The sequence below is a fragment of the Rutilus rutilus genome (genome assembly GCF_951802725.1).
Source record: "Rutilus rutilus genome assembly, chromosome: 1".
Classification (NCBI taxonomy): Eukaryota; Metazoa; Chordata; class Actinopteri; order Cypriniformes; family Leuciscidae; genus Rutilus; species Rutilus rutilus.
Window position 1 is genome coordinate 31,774,923 of NC_140209.1, and position 19,702 is coordinate 31,794,624.

The 19,702-nt window shown below is 36.7% G+C and overlaps 1 protein-coding gene across 4 annotated transcripts in view; it reads right to left on the reverse strand.

Annotated features, from left to right (window-relative positions):
• The window catches only part of sun1b (Sad1 and UNC84 domain containing 1b), a 35,337-nt gene that overhangs the window by 4,939 nt on the left and 10,696 nt on the right, over positions 1 to 19,702 (reverse strand). For 3 of the 4 annotated variants that reach the window (XM_084430348.1, XM_084430347.1, XM_084430346.1), the window contains 14 exons: positions 13,417 to 13,635; positions 11,744 to 11,934; positions 9,990 to 10,223; positions 9,622 to 9,702; positions 8,621 to 8,728; positions 8,293 to 8,391; positions 7,910 to 8,003; positions 7,292 to 7,350; positions 4,186 to 4,388; positions 3,845 to 4,105; positions 3,518 to 3,610; positions 2,848 to 2,891; positions 2,612 to 2,756; positions 2,258 to 2,524 (listed from right to left, as the gene is read on the reverse strand). In XM_084430348.1, the coding sequence (XP_084286474.1) occupies positions 2,258 to 2,524; positions 2,612 to 2,756; positions 2,848 to 2,891; positions 3,518 to 3,610; positions 3,845 to 4,105; positions 4,186 to 4,388; positions 7,292 to 7,350; positions 7,910 to 8,003; positions 8,293 to 8,391; positions 8,621 to 8,728; positions 9,622 to 9,702; positions 9,990 to 10,223; positions 11,744 to 11,934; positions 13,417 to 13,562 (2,025 nt within the window). In that variant the 5' untranslated portion in view covers positions 13,563 to 13,635. The remainder of the gene's footprint in view (positions 1 to 2,257; positions 2,525 to 2,611; positions 2,757 to 2,847; positions 2,892 to 3,517; positions 3,611 to 3,844; positions 4,106 to 4,185; positions 4,389 to 7,291; positions 7,351 to 7,909; positions 8,004 to 8,292; positions 8,392 to 8,620; positions 8,729 to 9,621; positions 9,703 to 9,989; positions 10,224 to 11,743; positions 11,935 to 13,416; positions 13,636 to 19,702) is intronic. The other variant, XM_084430349.1, reaches the window with a different exon arrangement.

Consider the following 19,702-nt stretch of genomic DNA (forward strand, 5'->3'; position numbering starts at 1 on the left):
TTGAATATGTTTAACACTATAAAATCTGACGAAATACAATACTCTTTTTTACAATTATCTTATATAGCCTAGCCATTTTTAATAGGATGGACAGCTGAAGGAACCCAACCTCGTTATACTTAAAGGAGCTGTATGTAAGATTGTGGCCAAAAGTGGTACTGCAATCACTTTCAAATTACTGTAGAGTGGTGTATCCCCTCCCCCTCCCCCCTGACACGAGGTTGCCAGATAGGCTGCAGGATCCAGCACGAACGTAGGCTGACACGTTTGTAGCTGCAGCTGTGGTAACTAGAGCAGAGCTGGCAACCCGGATGCTGAAACACAACTGACTTCGTGATTGGTAGATAGGTGGAGGGTGGGGCATCAGGCCAAAACACAACATGACAACATCAACATCAGTTGAGGGCTGCAACTATCACTTTTAAATGACAATATCCTGGCCGGACTACTGTTGTCAGTGATATAAGTATTTGAAATGAACATGATTTCTTAATGTCTAGTGACATATCAGGGCCATTTTATGATTAATTGAAATACATTTCTTACATACAGCTCCTTTAATAAATATATTTGCTTCTTCTTGACCTACTAAAGTGTTCCAGCAACGGGAGTATTCTCTGGCTAGAGCGCAGAACAGCGGAGTGTGTGTGGACAGAAGTGCGTGCCTGAGCTTGTGTTGGGTTAAGCTGTGTTGCTTTTGACATTGTGGAAAATAGAATAATAGATACAAATGTATTAGCCTTTTTACCTGTTATCATCAATCTAAATTAATCTCGTTTTTAATTTAACTTAATTTCGTTTTTCTTTATTTAAATTTAGGTTTTTTTCCTTATTTAAATTTAGTTTTTCTTTATTCAAATTTAGTTTTTTCTTTATTTAAATTTAGTTTTTCTTTATTTAAATGTCATTTTTCTTTATTCAAATTTTGTTTTTTCTTTATTTAAATTTCGTTTTTTTCTTTATTTAAATTTTGTTTTTCTTTATTTAAATTTCGTTTTTCTTTATTTAAATCTACCCTTTACTGTGTCAGTAGTTCGTTAGTCAGAAAAATATTAGACTACCTTAAAAGTATTGCTTAAGTTAACAGACCTGTGTGTGTGTGTGTTACGTGCGAGTGTATTTACTTTGTGTTGTTCATGGGGAAGATGTGTTTAATATCACTAGTGCAGTGTCCGTTCTCGGAGCATATAAGCCCTGCCCGCGTGAGGTTCTGTAGTTTATTAAAAGTTTATTAATTCTGAACGTGTCGCGTCTCGCGTGTCTATCTATATTGCACCAAATGCGACACGGCACTCCCTTGTGAAGTCGATTGGATGAACGGTTCTCGAAATAATCAAAATGCAAATGGACAGACAGACACATAGAGAATACTGCCTTTATTAGAGAGAAGAATATGTTCAGCCCCCTCTCTCCGAAGCTTCGAATATTCGATGTTCATTACTACCGAAGCTTCGAAGCTCAAAAAATGGTATTCGGACCAGCCCTACTGTGATCAAAGCTGAATTTTCAGCATCATTACTCTAGTCTTCAGTGTCACATGATTCTTCAGAAATCGTTCTGATATGATGATTGCTGCTCAAGAAATACTATTATCATCATCAATTTTGAACTGTGTGCTGCTTAATATTTTTGTGGAAACCGTTATACATACATTCAGGATTCTTTAATAGTTCAAAACGTTCAAAAGACAAGCATTCATTTGAAATATAAATCTTTCGTAACATTATAAAGGTCTTTACTGTCACTTTTGACCAATCGAAAAAATCATACTGACCACAAACTTTTGAACGATAATGTATAATTCACTCTAAAAAGTAATTCAGGAGACCTGTTACCACAACTTACAAGTTAAAAATTAAAATGTATTGATCCGTTTAAGTTTCAACAGTTATTTTGTTGAGTTATGTTGAACTTAAAAGTTAAACTACCTGAAGGCAAACACTACATTGACTCTATAAGCAATGACATCGCTGATGCCAGTGAAAAGTAATTAAAATTACAATCTAAATAAGTTACATTTAGCATATGCTATTCTAGCAGCAGATTTTAGGTCAAATAGATAATATTAATTGGTTCCAGGGCTACAGCTCAAGTAGTTGGAGCGGCTTCATTTTTTTGAGTAATAAACTTAAAAACTTGCGTTTGACTTAGAAGAACTTAATTTATAATATAATGTAGTTTGTTGGTTGAACATAATTTAATTCGAAGTTGTCATAACTAAAAAAAAAAACTGATGCAAAGTGTTTTAGTTTTGTACCTCCTCTGACATCCCAGCAGCCCCAGCGGCGTGGGCGACAGTCTGAGTAATTGTTTCAGTGGAGGACTGCTGCTGTTTGCTCTCCTGCATCTGAAGAGACAGCTTTCCCAGAATGCTTCGCTCCAGGGTCATGAGGGTCGCAGTGAGGTCAGAGGAGCGTGTGTACTGAGATGCCAGCCACGGCAACAAGGGCTCGGGAATCTCCATTTCACCCCCGTTTCCGCCGTACAACAGAGCGTACAACTCTTTTTTCACCTGTGCCGACACCTGGGGAAGAAATCAGAGTATACATATATGTATAAGTGAAAAACTCAACAGGATAAGCGTATTATATGCCGTATAAACACTACACACCGTTTCATGTATGGTGTCGAGCCGGTCGCATTTCCCTTGACATCCCATCACCCCTTGCAGGTCTGCTCTGATGCGGCCCAGCTCTGCTTCCAACCTCTGAACCTCAGAGAGCAAAGCATCATGGTTCTCCTGAGACACTCCAACACTGCAGAGCAAAAGCCAAGAGCGGACATTAATACTGAGACAGGAAGTGCGCAGAACTGCCACATTTGCTGGTGATTTTTAAGCATGTCTACCTGACGGAGGCCTGCGCTGGAGTCTGCCGTGTTACATGGATTTCCTTTGAATGAGAAGAGAATTGAGACAGAATTAGATGAATGAGTGTAATTATTACAAAGATTTTGTTACAAGAGCTAGAATGAAATTCAAAAGTTTGCGGTGAGTAATGTTTTAATGAAATTAATACTTTTAACATTTAACATTCATCAGAAATGTTTCTTGAGCATCAAATCAGACCATATTAGTACAATTTCTGAAGGATCATTTGACACTCAAGACTGGAGTAATGATGCTGAAAATACAGCTTTTTTTAACATGTATTCAAATAGAAAACATGTATTTTAAATAGTAATATTTCACTATATCACTGTTTTTACTGTATTTTTGATCAAATAAATGCAACCTTGGTGAGCAGAAGAGACTTCTTTAGAAAACTCTAAAAAATCGTATAGACTCCAAACTTTTGAATAGTAGTTTATGCGTTTTTTATTATCAGTTGGCACTTTCTTTTACTGACTCAATATTCTCTTACAAAATACTGTGATGAACGTTGCAATGGCAAGAAATAATTTCTGAGTCTAAGGACATGGGAAAACAATCTCAAAATTGTAATTGCAGTAATTCTGACAAGACATGAAGGCCTCAAAAGAGAGTGTGTGTGTGTGTGTGTGTGTGTGTGTGTTCTACCTCAGTTCTAGAGTTCAGGTTCTGAAGCAGAAGTTCCAGTTCGGCTAGTCGAGCTTCGAGGCTCGTCTGATGCTGCACACGCTGTTCTTCAGTCTGGAACACACAGTGAGAGAAAAACAACTACAAATTAAAAAGATAGTTGTGGGTAAAATAATGCCACTGGGGACAAAGGGAGGAATGGATTGTACATAAACACAGCAAAACAAGCAAAATGCCTTTACAACTTTTTTTTAACAGTTAAGGCCCCGATATACTCATTTAGGGGTAAAATGAAGTTCGAAACGGGAGCAGTGATATACTGTTATCGAACATCTTGATAATTCTCACCTCCGTCCTGCTGACCGTCTCTCTCTCCATCTCTCCCTTGAGTGCGCTGAACTTGGGCTCGAGGAGCTGCGAGACCCACAGGCCGAGACTCTCTCTGTCTGTCTGTGTGTTTATCTTGTCCTGAAGGGCCTGAGCGAAACCCACGGCCTCCTCATGCTGCTGCTTGGCTTTCAGCTCCCCCTGCTGGACGCTTTCCCAAAGTGACGCCACGCGCTGCTCGAGTCGAGCCAAACGCTCGCTGTCAATGGACTCCGATGCAGCCTGACAGAGTTCAGATTAAAATTAGATTCAAATTCATGTACTTTATAAATATCAGATTTGACTTGGTCCTGGTTCGTTACCTGAGGGATCGCTGAAGGTGGGATGCGTTGCTCTTCAAATAGTGGTTCTTTTATAAAAGAAGGTAGTGCAGGTAAAGAGGGAAGAGATGGCAGAGAAGGGAGGGAAGGAAGTGATGCGATAGAGGTGACCGCTGTTTTCCACTCTGTGAGGTTTACAGCTGGCAGGAAGGACAGAGCGATGGTTGGGCCGAGATACCATAATCCTAAAAACAAGAGAGAACAGGGAAACCTTGGAAACAGGATCTCTAAATATCACAGTTCGTACAAGGAGTTTATGGACTTTCTGGTGCTAAAAACACAATAGTAATAGCTTTTAAAGGCACTTCTGTGATAATGATTTTCAATTTAAGCTGCTAAGGCATTTCAGGGCAACAACTTCAACTTCACATCAGTGTTTTGAGGAGGGAGAGAGAAAGAAAGAAAAAGAGAATGAGTGTGTTTGTGCAATCTTGGATAAATGTGAAAGTAGAATAAGCAAAACCATCTGGGTAGAAGTACATATGATTGCACAAGTGTGGCTGTTAGTGCCATTGCCAGTGGTTTTGTGAAGGAATGTCTGGATCATTACGAAGGTTTCTGTGCCATCAGACTCACAAAAAGAATTGCAACAACTAGGGATGCACCGATCCGATACTCAGTATCGGTATCGGCTCCGATACTGCCATTTTTGGCGGATCGGGTATCGGTCAGACAAGGCCGATCCAAATCCGATATTGTGTGTATACTATTCAGTGTTATTGTTAAGCCCCACAAAAGGCACACAAACATTATAAAGCACCATAAGTTTTCGTGCACAATATTATAAGTGTTCTGAAGCCATTATATAGTATAATGTGAGATATAAATTAATATTTAAGTCGTTAAATTCAAGATCACGTAAACGTTTCCCTCAGCTGCGCTGTCAGTCATTCTTCATTCAAACAGCGCGTTGCGATCGGTTACAACAGTTAACACAATGAAACTCTCTCCAAGATGATTCAGTGTTACTATTATTATACTTGATCTGTAGATAAAGGTCTATGGTTTCGCATAAAACAACTCTATCTTGCTGGACTTTATTGCTGTACCTTAATCATGTTACTTTCTACCGGGTGTCTGTTAGATCACAACACTGGAGTAAAGTCAGAGCACAGCTATTTGTTCTTCACGCGCACAGTAACTGAAATTTAAAACTGTTAAAAGAAAATGCTGAATAGACTATTGCATAGATAGATACTGTACAATACACTACGCATCAATATGTATTTTCTTTGTGCTATAAACTTTTCAATGCGGACTCGACGCGCTGCGCGCTGTGACTCATGTTGCTTCAAGCGCATCATTCTGCACTCGGGATGCGCATAAGCGCTTTGTGCCGCTCTGTATTGGAGCCTTTCATATCATAATACAGTGACGCAATGAAACAATATCAATAGCCGTTCTTGTTCTGTCCTATCTATTATGTTGCTACCTCATTAAACAGCTGTGCTGTACATTTAAAAAATGTCTCAATTTTATTGTAGGCTATAAAATAATTTATATTTTTGATTTTTGTTGTTGTTTTTCATGAATGTATTTTACAACAATACAAAGAGCAATGTGTAAAGTTTTACCAGATTTAGTGTTACACTTATTGTCTCTAATTTGTTCCGCACTAAACATTTTTTTGCACAAAATGTTCAAATTTTATACAATTATTGTGCACTCGTAATTTTTCTAGACTAAATTTTACTGCTGAATTATCCATTAATCTAGTTTATAATAGCATTTATGTCAGATTATGATCATATATTTTTTGTTGTTGTTTTTCTTTTTTCAGTTCTTATTATCAGTTCAACACAGAGTTATAGAAATTCTACTTGATTAAAAAAAAACTGCGCTGGTATCGGTACGGATCGGTATCGGCCGATACTCAGAATTTTTGGTATCGGATCGGATCGGTTCTGAAAAAATGGTATCGTTGCATCCCTAGCAACAACAAGGACTGTCTTTAATAGAACTTGTCTGTGTGCATAAGATTTAAATAGGAGAAAGTATTTTACCATATAAAAAACGCTACACACTGAAGTGACATGCTTTTGATTATCACAAAAGCACTTACAACGATAGCCTATCAAGCAAGTGTGCAGCAAGTTCAATATACATTTAAAATATGCAAATACACGGTCATAGAAGTATAACAACAACACTTGCAAACATTGTACTACTAATATGGGTCAACTGAAACAGAATCACTTACCAACCATTTCTCTCCAAATATACAGTTTCTTTTGTTTCTGAAAGAAACCTCTTATGCTGACCAGTATGGTTCATTTATCTGATCAAAAATACAGTTTAAACAGTAATATTGTGAAATATTATTACAATTTAAAATAACTGTTTTCTATTTGAATACATTTTAAGGTGTAAATTATTCTTGTGCGCAAAGCTGATTGTTCAGCATCATTACTCCAGTCTTCAGTGTCAGTTCTAATATGATGATTTGATGCTCAAGAAATATTTATTATTATTATTATTATCAATGTTGAAAAAGTTGTACTGCTTCATATTTTTGTGGAAACATCTTTATTTTTTTTTATGGATTCTTTGATTTTATTTGAAAAAGAAATATTTTGTAACTTAATGAATATCTTTATTTTTGATTCATTTAATTTAATCTTTGATGAATAAATACATTTATTACCCTAATAAAATAATAAAACCCCTTTTGAACAGAGCTATGTGTATATATACATACACACACACGTATAAACAAGCAGTTAAACAAGCATATGCGGTTACTTTTGCTTGGTGTCAGCATGAGAATAGCAGGAAGGGACTGGATGCATCTGTGAAGGACTATTTTCATGTAAGTAATATAAGCAAAAAGGTCATCCACCTGGAAAAGTAGTCCCACCTCTAAAGGACAGTTTAGACCTTTTTTTTTATATATAAAATCAGAATATTTTCCAGATTTTTTCACTAAGTGCATGTAAGAGCATGTAACAAAAATACATGCTTGTGTTCATCACTGTAAAAGTGTTTTCCATTGGTCTATACAGCATCTCATAGATTGAAATTCAATAAATTGTATTATTCCTTTAACATTAAGTACTAATAATCCTTTAATGACAATATCAAATCTCACCAAACAGCAGCAGGAAGGGTAGCAGAAACAGAAGAAGCTTCAGTAGTTTGGGCAGACACCTGACAGACAGAGAGAGAGAAAAATACTGTCAAAAAGATATATGATATTTGCATCCTGACCAACGAGTTAGTGCTTAATATCCAGCAATATTATGGATTTGACTGCCCTCTCTAGACACTATCAGATGAGAGAAAAAGTTGAACTAAATTCAGCTGAATAATGACACTGTTTTTTGCATCATCAACCCTGTTATTGAACTGAACGGTCAACCCTGAACTGACTGGAGCTGAATAACGACACTATTGTCTTCAGTAGAGCTGCTCAAAGCTGAATTGAACTTGTTACATAATAAATTAATTTTACAGTTAGAGAACTGAATCAACACTGAACTGAATTGAGCTGAATAAGGATATACTATTATCTTTTTAGAGCTTGTCTCAAATTTGATAAAGTTTGTATCAGTGATTGTTATTTTGCAGTTTATTACCGTGAAGCTACTTGGAGTTCGAAACAATTTCTATTGTATAAAGCGCTTTAACAAAGATGACTCGACCTGACTAGAGTATATAAAAAAATAAGCAAAAGCACAATATTTACATAAAGGTGAGAACATTTTACCTGGTGAGCAGAAAGACGTTGATCAGGGACATGAGCGCCACCAGCTGATACCATCCTGTTCCCAGCCACCAGAAGGCGCCAGTCGCTGCTTTCCCTGTTCAGAGCAGAAGAGGAAGTTATGTGGAGTGATAGTTAGTTCATGTTACACATTGACAGGTTCAAATGATTGAGGGAAAATAATTATTAGTGAAAGAATCAGATACAGAGATGGATGCAGTCGAATCACCACAGCTGAAAAGTTGAGGAAGGAAGTGCTGGTTAAAATGATTTCAGTCTTCAGAAAGAAGTCTTATGGGTTCACTGTGCCAAGAACTACACTGATGTGAGAAAGAGAAGGAAGTGAGAGAGAAAGGCGAGCATGCTGGAGTCTGAATCATATCGACCTGGAGAACACACTGCCAACCACAGCACGGACTTCAGCTTCCGAGTCACAAACGCACCGGCAGAGCCGAAGCTTCGGCAAACCCTCAGAAGACCGTAACCTGAGTTAACCAGAAGACATTCAGACAACATCCTGCTATCTTTCACACAAATTTCATTCTAGTGTCTTACACCTTAGCGAAGACTTTCAGTGAACAAATGGATTGAAAACATAATGTCATGAAAGCTTACAAAAAGAAAAAGAAAAAACACAAAAAACGTCTCTCCTGAAGCGAGACACTGAAGTCGATGTCTACTAGGAAGGTGTGTAAAGATCTGAAGGTGTATAACCTGTGTAAGAAACAAGGGCCCACAAGGCTGTGAATACGTGGCGGGTGAAGGAATAGCGTTTATGCTCCATGTGTGTTTCCATGTGCTGCTTCCCTTTGCAGTCATCGCCTGTAATCAACATCAGCATCACAACTCACGGAAAGGAAGACAACTTGTATGAATAAAGTCAAGAGAATATACATTTATTAAATAATATATTCAGAATCATACACTACCGTTTGGGGTCAGTAAAATATATAGAATTTTTGAAAGAAATTAATCATTTTATTCAGCAGCGATGCATTAAATTTACCAAAAGTGGCAAAAGATTTCTATTTCAAAGAAATGCTGTTCTTTTAAAATGTCTATTCATCAAAGAATCCTGAAAAGAAATGCATCATGGTTTCCACAAAAATATTAAGCAGAACAGCTGTTTTCAACATTGATTATAATAAGAAATGGTTTAGAGCACCAAATCAGTATATTAGATTGATTTCTGAAGGATCATGTATATATATTAAATTATTTCACAATATTACTGTTTTTAATGTATTTTTAATCAAAAAAAATAATCATACTGACCCTAAACTATTAAATGGTAGTGTATGTTAAAATATCAATCTATAAAATAATACATTCAAAATGACTGAAAACATAACATACATCATGTAATTAATAAAAAAAAAAACACTAAGATGTAAAGGCAGGAAGTGTCTGATAAACTCAAAAGGTGTAGATACATTTATTGTCCCAATGACACTCTGTTTGACAACATTGAGTGGACAATTTGTCGTCCTTTAACTCATACAAGAAAGGACCATCACATGCTCTGTTGACCATCAGGCTTAGGGTCTGTCCTTAAAGTAGCCATTCAAAAACAAATGACCCCACAAAAATCCTGTTGATGCCCTTTCACTACTGAAAAATGTCCACATCATATGTTTTGATGGTTCATTAGCAGTAGTTATTTTGTAAATGTCTGCCGCTGAATCTGCTTGTGCGCTGAAGGACTGTGTACTTACAGAGAGAGCCGTTGAGATTGAGATGTCTGTCTGCGGTCACCAGATCTCGCACGTTCACACTGCCACAGTAGCTGTCATGAGCTGAAACACACGTACCACAAAAATCAACCCCTGCTCACATAAAATCCCAGCATGCATTTCACTTTATTCAAAAGAGCAAGCGGGCATGAATTTGCATATAATTTGCATATTATTGGTCTACTTTCAAACATTCATGGTGAATCAGAAATACAGATGTTAAACAACATATAAAAAAAAAAAAACAAGAAACAAGCACAATTTGATGGTACATTAAGTGTTTTAAATTATGGAGAAGCATAAAACCAGTAGCGATGTTTGCGAATTGACTAGATGGATGTCCTCCTCACCTGTCCTGTCATTGTCAACACTGTTCAGAGAGGTGGTCATAGCGGCATCTACAGCTGTCTGATGCGCTGAAGACGCGGAGTACGGTAAAGTAAACACTGTTTCCCCCTCCTTCCCGTCTGCGTGGAACGAGCAGTCCTTACAGATGTAGCCGTTAGCCAGATTAGCGTGCGCCTCCGTTTTACTGGCATCTCCATTCTCCAACAGAGAGCTGTGAGCAGTTCTTCGTGTCCGTGCTGAACACAACATTTGGAAAAATAACAAGAGTCAAAGCACACTGTTAAAGAAGCCATTTTATGCCCTTTTACAAAGTCTTGATTTTGTTCCTGGGTTTACTAGAATATGCAATGTACCCTGATTGGTTGGCTGTACCAGTGTCTTCGAGTGCGTTTCAGGAATGTCACGGCCCTTACCATAAACGCAAGTTTCATCATCACACTACTAACTCAACCAGGCCTGGCACATTTATTTTGCGTATGCCTTAAAGCAGCACTAGGTAACTTTTCAACCTTCATAGTATATTTCCAAGACTCTTGTGATGGTACATCGACTTAAAATAGGTTGAATGACACGTCTGCCATAGCCTGACGGGGTCTGTATCGTTTTTAATCGTACTTTAAAACTTCGGGTTTCGGGTAGTAACCCGAGCAGCACAAAAAGAACTACAAAATTCGACTGCTTTACGGCATAGGCTACCTCACTTCCCACAACACGTCCTCACATGCTGTTGGACTTGTAAATAACGTTATATTGCTTATATTGTACATCACTCGGACAAGCTTTCACTGGTTGGTGTGAGCTAAAAAGCACCTGGCGTTCTTGTTGATGGATTAGTAGACATCTTCGGAGGCTAGCTGTGCTTGTTCGATGTCCGACGATTTGTAACGCGTTGTGTTTATTCCCCAATCGAACTCGTGTAACTGTCTGTCACATGTTCTACCGTCCACAGCATTACTTGATAGACAAAAATAGGACAAGAATGAGCATCAAACAGAAACAACCAGCTTACGGGGTGTTCGAGGCGCACATACAATACAGACTGCCAGTTCAACAGGGCGCGCGCAGCTCTTAAAGGGGCCACACCTTATTTCCACTCGTTATAGCTTCCATCCGACTGAACAGGGACCGGTATACAGGGGATCAGGCCGTGAGTGAAGAGACTGCTGCGTGAGTGGTATTTACGACAGTAACGTTAATTACAAGTATTCCACAGCGACTGTAGGGGTCGTTGTTTGACCAAAACGGAAATCTTACCTAGTGGGGCTTTAAGTGGGAATTATTTATATGAGTATATGAGGACTATTGTGACATGTTTGTCCCTAGAAAGAAAACAATTGAGGCTACAATTTCAGAAACAGTTTACTGATATAGAGAATAACTCCCTTAGGAGTGACTTTGTAACTTTGCAAAGCTTTTTCATGCTCAAACAGCAACAGTACACACTAAAGAAAGTTGAAAATGTAAAAAAAGGTCCTTTTTTAAACTGATGTGAAACACAGAGGACAGATGATGACTTGGCCTAGAGTTATTTACTCTGCTAACTTAAACAAAATCTTGAACTTCCAACATAAACAGTTGTTTACATAGTTTATATAGTCAGGCTTATATAAGCAATAGCTACAGCGTGACATTTGCCTAAAATAACAACTATTACATTTTGCCAGGTTTTACAAACTTTATGAATAATAAGCACTAAGTAATCATGCAGAGTGTTTTGACTTCATGTTGTCTGTGCAACTCATGAAAGGCCACTGACCAGAGTACATGTGTGTGGCGGAGCTCTGTCTGAGCGTGGACTTGTCCAGCAGGCTGGAGATCAGGGACGCATCACTGGCTGTACTGTTGAAGCTCAGGTCTGATGTGCTCTGATCGTTCTGTGGCGTCTGAGTCACGCTCTGAGACTCGTACATGGACGACCCCTGCTGCTGCCTCCGGCTCCGCACAGACCTGCGGGACAAAATACACTAGGTCATTACATTTCAAAGTGGCATATGGAAATATGTGAGGTATATTTTCCTCTGATAGTCAGGATCACGAGGGAAGATCACATGATCATTAATGGAAAAAGTCACTGTTAATTTTTGCTAATGGAAGGAATTCGGTTCATCTATATGGTTTATATATATATATAAAAAACATATATATTTTTTTTAAAGATCTCTTATGCTCACCAAGGCTGAATTTATTTGAATAAAAATACAGTATACATTTTGTGAAATATTATTACGAAGTAAAATTATCTAATATATAGTAAGATGTAATTTATTCCTGTGATGCAAAGCTGAATTTTCAGCATCATTACTCCAGTCTTCAGTGTCACATGATCCTTCAGAAATCATTGCTGCTCAAGAAACATTTCTTATTATTAATGTTGAAAAAGTTGTGCTGGTTAATGTTTTTGTGGAAATTGTGATACATTTCTTTCAGGGTTCTTTGATTAATAGAAAGACAGTGCTAAAGTCCAGAATTTATTTGAAATACAACATTTTTGTAACACTATCAATGCTATTGCAATCACTTTTGATGAATTTAGGATATAAGATATAAAATTTGCCTTGAAGGCTGAAACATCGTTTTTTCCACACACACACACACACACATATATATACACATATATTTGAAAAAATATATATAATAATAATTTGAGCAATATTTCAATATGCTCTTTTGAACGGTAGTGTATTGGGAGTCAACGTTGTTGGACATTTGTGTCAAATTAAACATCCTGTTCACTCACACAGCTAAAGATATCAGAAGCATATGCACTAACCACTATGCAATTAATTAATGCTATTAATTAATACTATTTATTGAAAGACAAAATACTACTCGTCCACTTTATTAAAAAAATTCAATAAATGTGCATGCTTAAACTTATTTATTGGGTCATTAAACTGACACAAAATTAAGTACTGGCAGGTAAGTTGTACGAACTTGCTGTAAGTCATGTCAAATATGTGCTTCCAGGCTGATCGCACAAACATATCTTTTGGGGGGGATTTCTGTAAGGTATTTTCACTATGTCATTCATTTTTCTTCATTCATTTAACTCAAGCACTAACACGTCAGTAATTGCAGGACAACCTTTCGTACTAGTGCAAGTTGTAATGCTAAATGTCACTACTTGTATATTTCTTAAATCTAAAGTTGCGGAATAGCATGATTCAATGCATATAATAATACATTTTAAGATGAACCTCCCTTCTTTGAAGCAAAGATGTCCACAGTAATAAGATAAATGGATAAATGTAATGGCTTTAAGAGATTTATTTGCCACATAATTGTTACATGATTCATTTGGCAAAAACAGAGTTTGGATCATTTTGTCCTCACGTAGTTGTGCTGGCATGAGGCTGTGCGGGTTTACCGATAAGAAGTCATGTTTTACACTCGGTTTATCTCAAACTGACAGAGAGATGAACATCTGACCTGTTGACGTTGCTGCTGCTGCTGCTGCTGCTGGTGGTGCTGGTCTGCTTGTAGGAGCTGACATTGTGATTCCCCTTGAGCTCAGTGAAGCTGTTGTCACCATAGAAACCACTGCTTGTCTGTAGTCTCAAACTACGCCGTGACATTCTGGGCGAGTCGTACACAGGATTGATTTTGTGCTCCTTCTCAAACTCAAGTGCTGCGGACGAGTAACTTGAACTGAAGAGAGGAAAAAAAAAAACATGTAAATTCAGATATAAGATTTTCAAATGCTACTAAAATAGTCACGTGATATAACTAGGGATGCACGATATATCGGCCACCATATCAGTATTGGCCGATATAGGTTCATGTTTAATGTTATTGACCCAATAAGAAAATTAGGCCAGTAAATTAAAGGCGATAAATAATGGATTATTTCCTTCAGCTGAGACGCTTCAGATGCACAGTGTGTTCGCCATGATGGTTGTGAAATGCTTGAAATATGATTGGAATCGCTTCAAAAATTTAAATTAAGTTAAGTGCAACATGTGCATCCCACGTCTGATTTAGATTTATCAGCCAATACATCGGCTATCAAATATAAAGAATTATCGGTTATCAGCCAAAATGTTCATATTGGTGCATCCCTAGATATAACCTGTTGATTATAGCTGCTCATGTAAACAAGTTTTATCTTCTGATAATGTCAGTAGTATAAAAAATAATATAATCCAGAATGATAAATTTAGCAAATGCAAATGCAAAAAAAAAAAAAAAAAAATTATATATATACACTGGAAGAAAAAATGCAAAATTTGAATTTGAAAGACACGGGAACGTTCCAAACCGATGGAACATTATGAACTTTTCAAAGCAATGAGTATACTTTTAAAGCTCTCTAAGGCTATAATTACAGGTGATAAATGTGAGTTATGCACCTGCCCAAAATCGCCCGGCCTTTCAAACCGGGTGTTGCAGTAAGGGAAAAGAGGCACAAAAGAGGCCTAGGGCAACTCTACAGGAGTCACAATCCTCCATGAAAGAAATGGGAGAAAGAGTTGATAAGATGACAACTGCGCACAAACCTGTCTAGCTCAATACATCTAACTTGTTGCAAGAAAGTCTTTGTTGAAACAAAAATCACATTAAATCTTGGCTAAAGATGAAGAAAGTTAAAAAGTTTTAAATGAATGAATGAATGAGGTAGCTGGTTGGTGTGAGATGTTTTGGTATAAACTAAAAGTTAAAGATGTTACAAAGCAAACAGAACTATCAGTGATTCACATTACATTCAATACTTGCATAAATGCACAAAAACAAAAATGATTTGTGAACACCTGAAGGGAACTACAGGGGGGTTTGTGACATGACGAAAAGTGAACCGTTATAATTACTTAAATTCTAAAAATGTAAAATCAAAATAAATAATTTTAAAAGGAAACAAAAATCAAAATAAAACTTCAATATTTCATGTGACCATTAACTGACATCAGAGAACCAAGAATATGCAAATGTGTAGAAAAATTAAATAAATACTTTTGTGAATCCCTGCTCTAGGATAACGCTCTCAAACACACTGCTAAACAAACTGAAGAATGCTTTCATAAACATCAGAATACTATATTAAGTGCAAAAAAAGGGTAAAAATCACATTACATTCTAACATTGTAACAACAACATTACAATCTAAAAAACAAAAATAATGATTTTTAAACCAGAAGTTAAATTGACTAAACTAAAAATGAAAATGTATAAAAACTAAAAGCATGGACTAAATAGGAAAAGTAAAAGGAACACACATTCACTCATCTAAACTTTATTAAATCTATTAAACTTCATCTAAATTTTATCAGCCTACATTTGATTACCCCATTACAATGGTCACTTTACAGTTGTTGCCATCATAAAAATACACTTAATTGTAGGTTTAAAAATTACACATATGGCACATTTATTAGCAAAATGTACAATACACACGTGTTTTATTTCTCAGCTGGAATAGGAAGCAATAAGCGGAATAGAAATGCACGTGTCTGATTGAATCCCCAGTTCATCGACATTTAGAACAGGTTCTTATGACTGGCAATAAATCTCATTCTGATTCTGAAATGATTCCATAAACATGAGCCAAAAGTGTGGCACTGCCATGCTAAGCTGTATGATTCTCATGAAAGATTCAAACACCCACGCAATCTCTTTCCTAAATGACAACGATTCGCCGGTGTCTATTAAACCTTTGAAAAAAAAAAAAAATCTCAAAAATATTACACAGCAATCATAAGAAGAAATGTTTCTTGAGCATCAAATCCTCATATTAGAATGAGTTCTGAAGGATCATGTGACACTGAAGACTGGAGTAATGATGCTGAAAATACAGCTTTGATCACAGGAATAAATTACAGTTTAATATTAGGGGTGGCACAATCCGCCTTTTTTGCCTCCGATACCTGGGATTCAGTATTGGCCGATACCGAGTACCAATCCGATACTAAAATATCGTACCAATCCGATACTAATAATTCAAAAAAGTGCTGAGTTACCTAATAAACTGTATCTGTATGCTTGACTGTGGGGAAGAGACTGTGATTATTCTTTTGAGAAAGGCTTTTAAGCTTGACTTAAACATTATTTTCCTAACTTTGGAAAACAAAATACGGACAAAAAATTTAACTATTTAAAAATTTTAAGCGCAGCTTTTTAAATGAAGCAGCAACATATGATGATAGATAGGACAGAACAACTAAGGCTATCAATAAACCTTCGTCAGGTTTCCCACACCTTTGGTTAACTTCAAATTCAAGGACTTTCCAGGTCCAATACCCTCAAATTCAAGGACTTAATGTGGGAACACATTTCAAGTGAGAGCAAGGTTACATTGTGTTACCTTGTAAGATACATCGTTACAGTTTTCATGTGTCAAAGCTTTTTTTGCATTGATTTTTGGCCATACGACAGAGATCTGATATTCTGTTTGTTGTATTTCTGGTTTGCATAAAACTGAAGTGTATTCGGTACATCCCATACTGTCCACAAAGTACCTTATCCGGGAAACACTTAACGTAAATGCGTGTAACTAACGTAAATCAAGCAAGCTATTATGCATAGGCCACGAAGTGTTGGAGAAATAACACTTTAGCGGACCGGAGGGAATAATATGAATTTTTTCCAGAAAACTTCTTGCACAAAATAAATTCAAGCACTTTTAAGAGCCTGTATCTGTTTATTTGTGATCAAAAACTTTCCAGGGCCATCAAATTTTTTTTTTCAGATTCACAAAACTTTCAAGGATTTCAAGGACCCGTGGGAACCCTGTGTTATATATTATGCAATTAGTTTGAGCCTTTTAACAGTTTTAATTTCAGAACAATAGTGCTCACTACTCCAGTGGTGTGATCTAACAGGCATCCGGGAGAAAGTAACATGTGAAACTCCAGCCAGATCCTTTTATGCAAAACCATAGACCATTATCTACAGATCTACAGTATAATAATAGGAACATTGAATCATCTTGGAGAGAGTTTCATCGTGTTCACAGCCGAGCACGACGTGCTGTTTGAATGGAGAATGACTGACAGCGGCAGCGGAGGGAAACACTTACGTAAACTTGAATTTAACGACTTAAATATTCATCTGTACCTCACATTAAACTATGGAATGGCTTCAGAAAACTTGGAATATAACATTATGGTGCTTTATAATAATTTTGTGCTTTTTGTGTTGTATAACAATAACATACGTACAATATCGGATTTGGATCGGTCTCGTCTGGCCGATACCCAATCCGGCAAAAATTGGCAGTATCGGACCAATACCGATACTGAGTATCGGATCAGCGTACCCCTAATTACAATAGAAAAAAAAGTTATTTTGAATTTGAATCGTAATAATATTTCACAATATTCCTGTTTTTACTGTATTTTTGATCAAATAAATGCAGCCTCTGTGACCATAACAGACTTCTTTCAAAAGCATTTAAAAAATCTTATCGACCCCAAACTTTTCAACGATGGTGTGTATGAAATCAGAATACTTTTATAGACAAAACTACTTGTAGATTTGTAAAATAGACACACTTCTGTTCATAAGCCATTCCAAGCCAGCTGACATGGCCAAATAAATCTCAAAAAGGCCAAATCAAAATATTACTTACTCAGCAGCAATCACTAATTAACAACTTGATTCACAAATCAGACTAGAATATTATTATCAACAACTAGGGGTGTAACACTACATTGTGTCACAATATATCGCAATACAAAAATGCAACAATATGTATTGTGTATAGTTCACCCAAAATAAAAATGACTGTGTCATTCTAGTGTTCAGAGTTTTAGTGTCAGTACTACATTAAACTATTATATATAATGATGAATATAATGTATAATAATGCAATGGGGGAATATTTGTGGGTCCTGAAAATGCCAAATGTCTTATATTACCAGTAAAAAGTTTAAATATATTATTATTTTAAATATATCTAGTCAGTGACAGAGTGCAAGCATATTCGTCTAAAATAATTCTGTATTTTCAGCTTTAGAATCATGAATATTTTTATTCTGGTGTCACTATAGTCCTGTGCATAATCAGCACCAAGTCCAGGCCTATTCATTTCCACACCCAATGTAATACTAAAATTAGCATTTTAATCAACAGTACAATTTTGTGTTAACCTTTTACCATATGTCTTGGAGTATCACAATAATATCGTATCGTGAGTTCAGTATCGTGATATGTATCGAATCGTGACATGAGGGCATCGTTACACGGAGCTGGGCAACAAGTCATGCGTAAAAACAACAACACACAGCGCCCAGACCACAAAAGCACAAAATAAACCAAGACACGGAAATGAGAAATATCTTAAAATAACAGTTCCTTAAAGGCTGTGTCTTCCTGTGAGAAATACCCACTGGATCTGAGCCAAATCAGATTAGCTTGAATAAAACGCACCCCTCCTAAAGCTAAAACTTCACAGAATTACTAGAAGGCACTTTATCTTCAACAAACACAATCTCTAACCTTCAGCAATATGACATCATCCGTGTTATATCAAATCCTGAAAGATTTCTGGCTTTGCAGCTGGTTTATTATTGGCACAGGAAATGAAAGGGCTCTGTTACAATCAACAAGAAAATAGAAACAAACACTGAACTAGGGCTGCACAATTTTGAAGAAAAACAATCTAATTGCGTTTAAAAAAATAAAATAAAAAAAAATAACGAATAATGATAATTTTATCTGATGAAATTCTGATCAAATTGCCAATAAGAATTTTTACTAATTTCATATTTCATTGTAAAATAAAGTATTTAAAATATATCATTTTGTTTTACAGTACAACTGTAAAATTACAATACTGATATGTATGGCTGTCTTAAAGGGATAGTTATGATATAACGAGCCGGCGTTCTGACGTAGAAACTGGAAGCGCTGCACTGTGTTTATTACGTGATCAGCGTAGGAGACCGACACGGAAGAGAAGAAATTGTTAAATAGTGTCTTTCAAAAACATATTATTAACATTTTAGCTTTGCAATGAAATTCATAAGCAGCAGGCACAATTAATAAGGGTCTAAAACTAATTTCAAGCTTTCTGAACAAAAACTTTTTGAAAATGAATGATTTGGCATTAAAGCTGCACATCAGCATCAGTGTGAATGACGCTTAACACCGCAGAGATTTACTGCTTGATATTTTATTGCAGCATTATGCATGGTTAAGACCATATTAGTATCTTAATTACTCGATTAGCACACTTTTAGTGCAGATGAAGACTTATAAAGGTCAGCCACCTCCCCAGAATCCATCTTCCACACACACACACACACACACACACACACACACACACACACACACACACACACACACACACACACACACACACACACACACACACACACACACACACACACACACACACACACACACACAGACGGCAGAATGACAGGAGGAAATCTGATTAGCGAGAACACATGAAGCTCACAGTGAGATTAAGGACCTCAGGGCTCACGAGCGTCTGAGCTCAGGGCTTTATTTCAGAGAGGCACTACAGGGTCTGAGTGGGCTTAACATCAATTCCTGTTCTACGGTCAACAAGCAGCGTCTTACTCCACTTCAGTATCATTACTGCATGAGCTGACCCTCTTGACCAATCACTCGCTTCCCACTTACTATCTCAAATACTTTATCCCTCTTCCTTCACCTTACCATGATACTGATTCAGTCATATTCACTGTCAATAGCAATACCTATATAACAATGCACTGATTTTTGAAGCCAATTATTATATTGGTAAGCAATATGA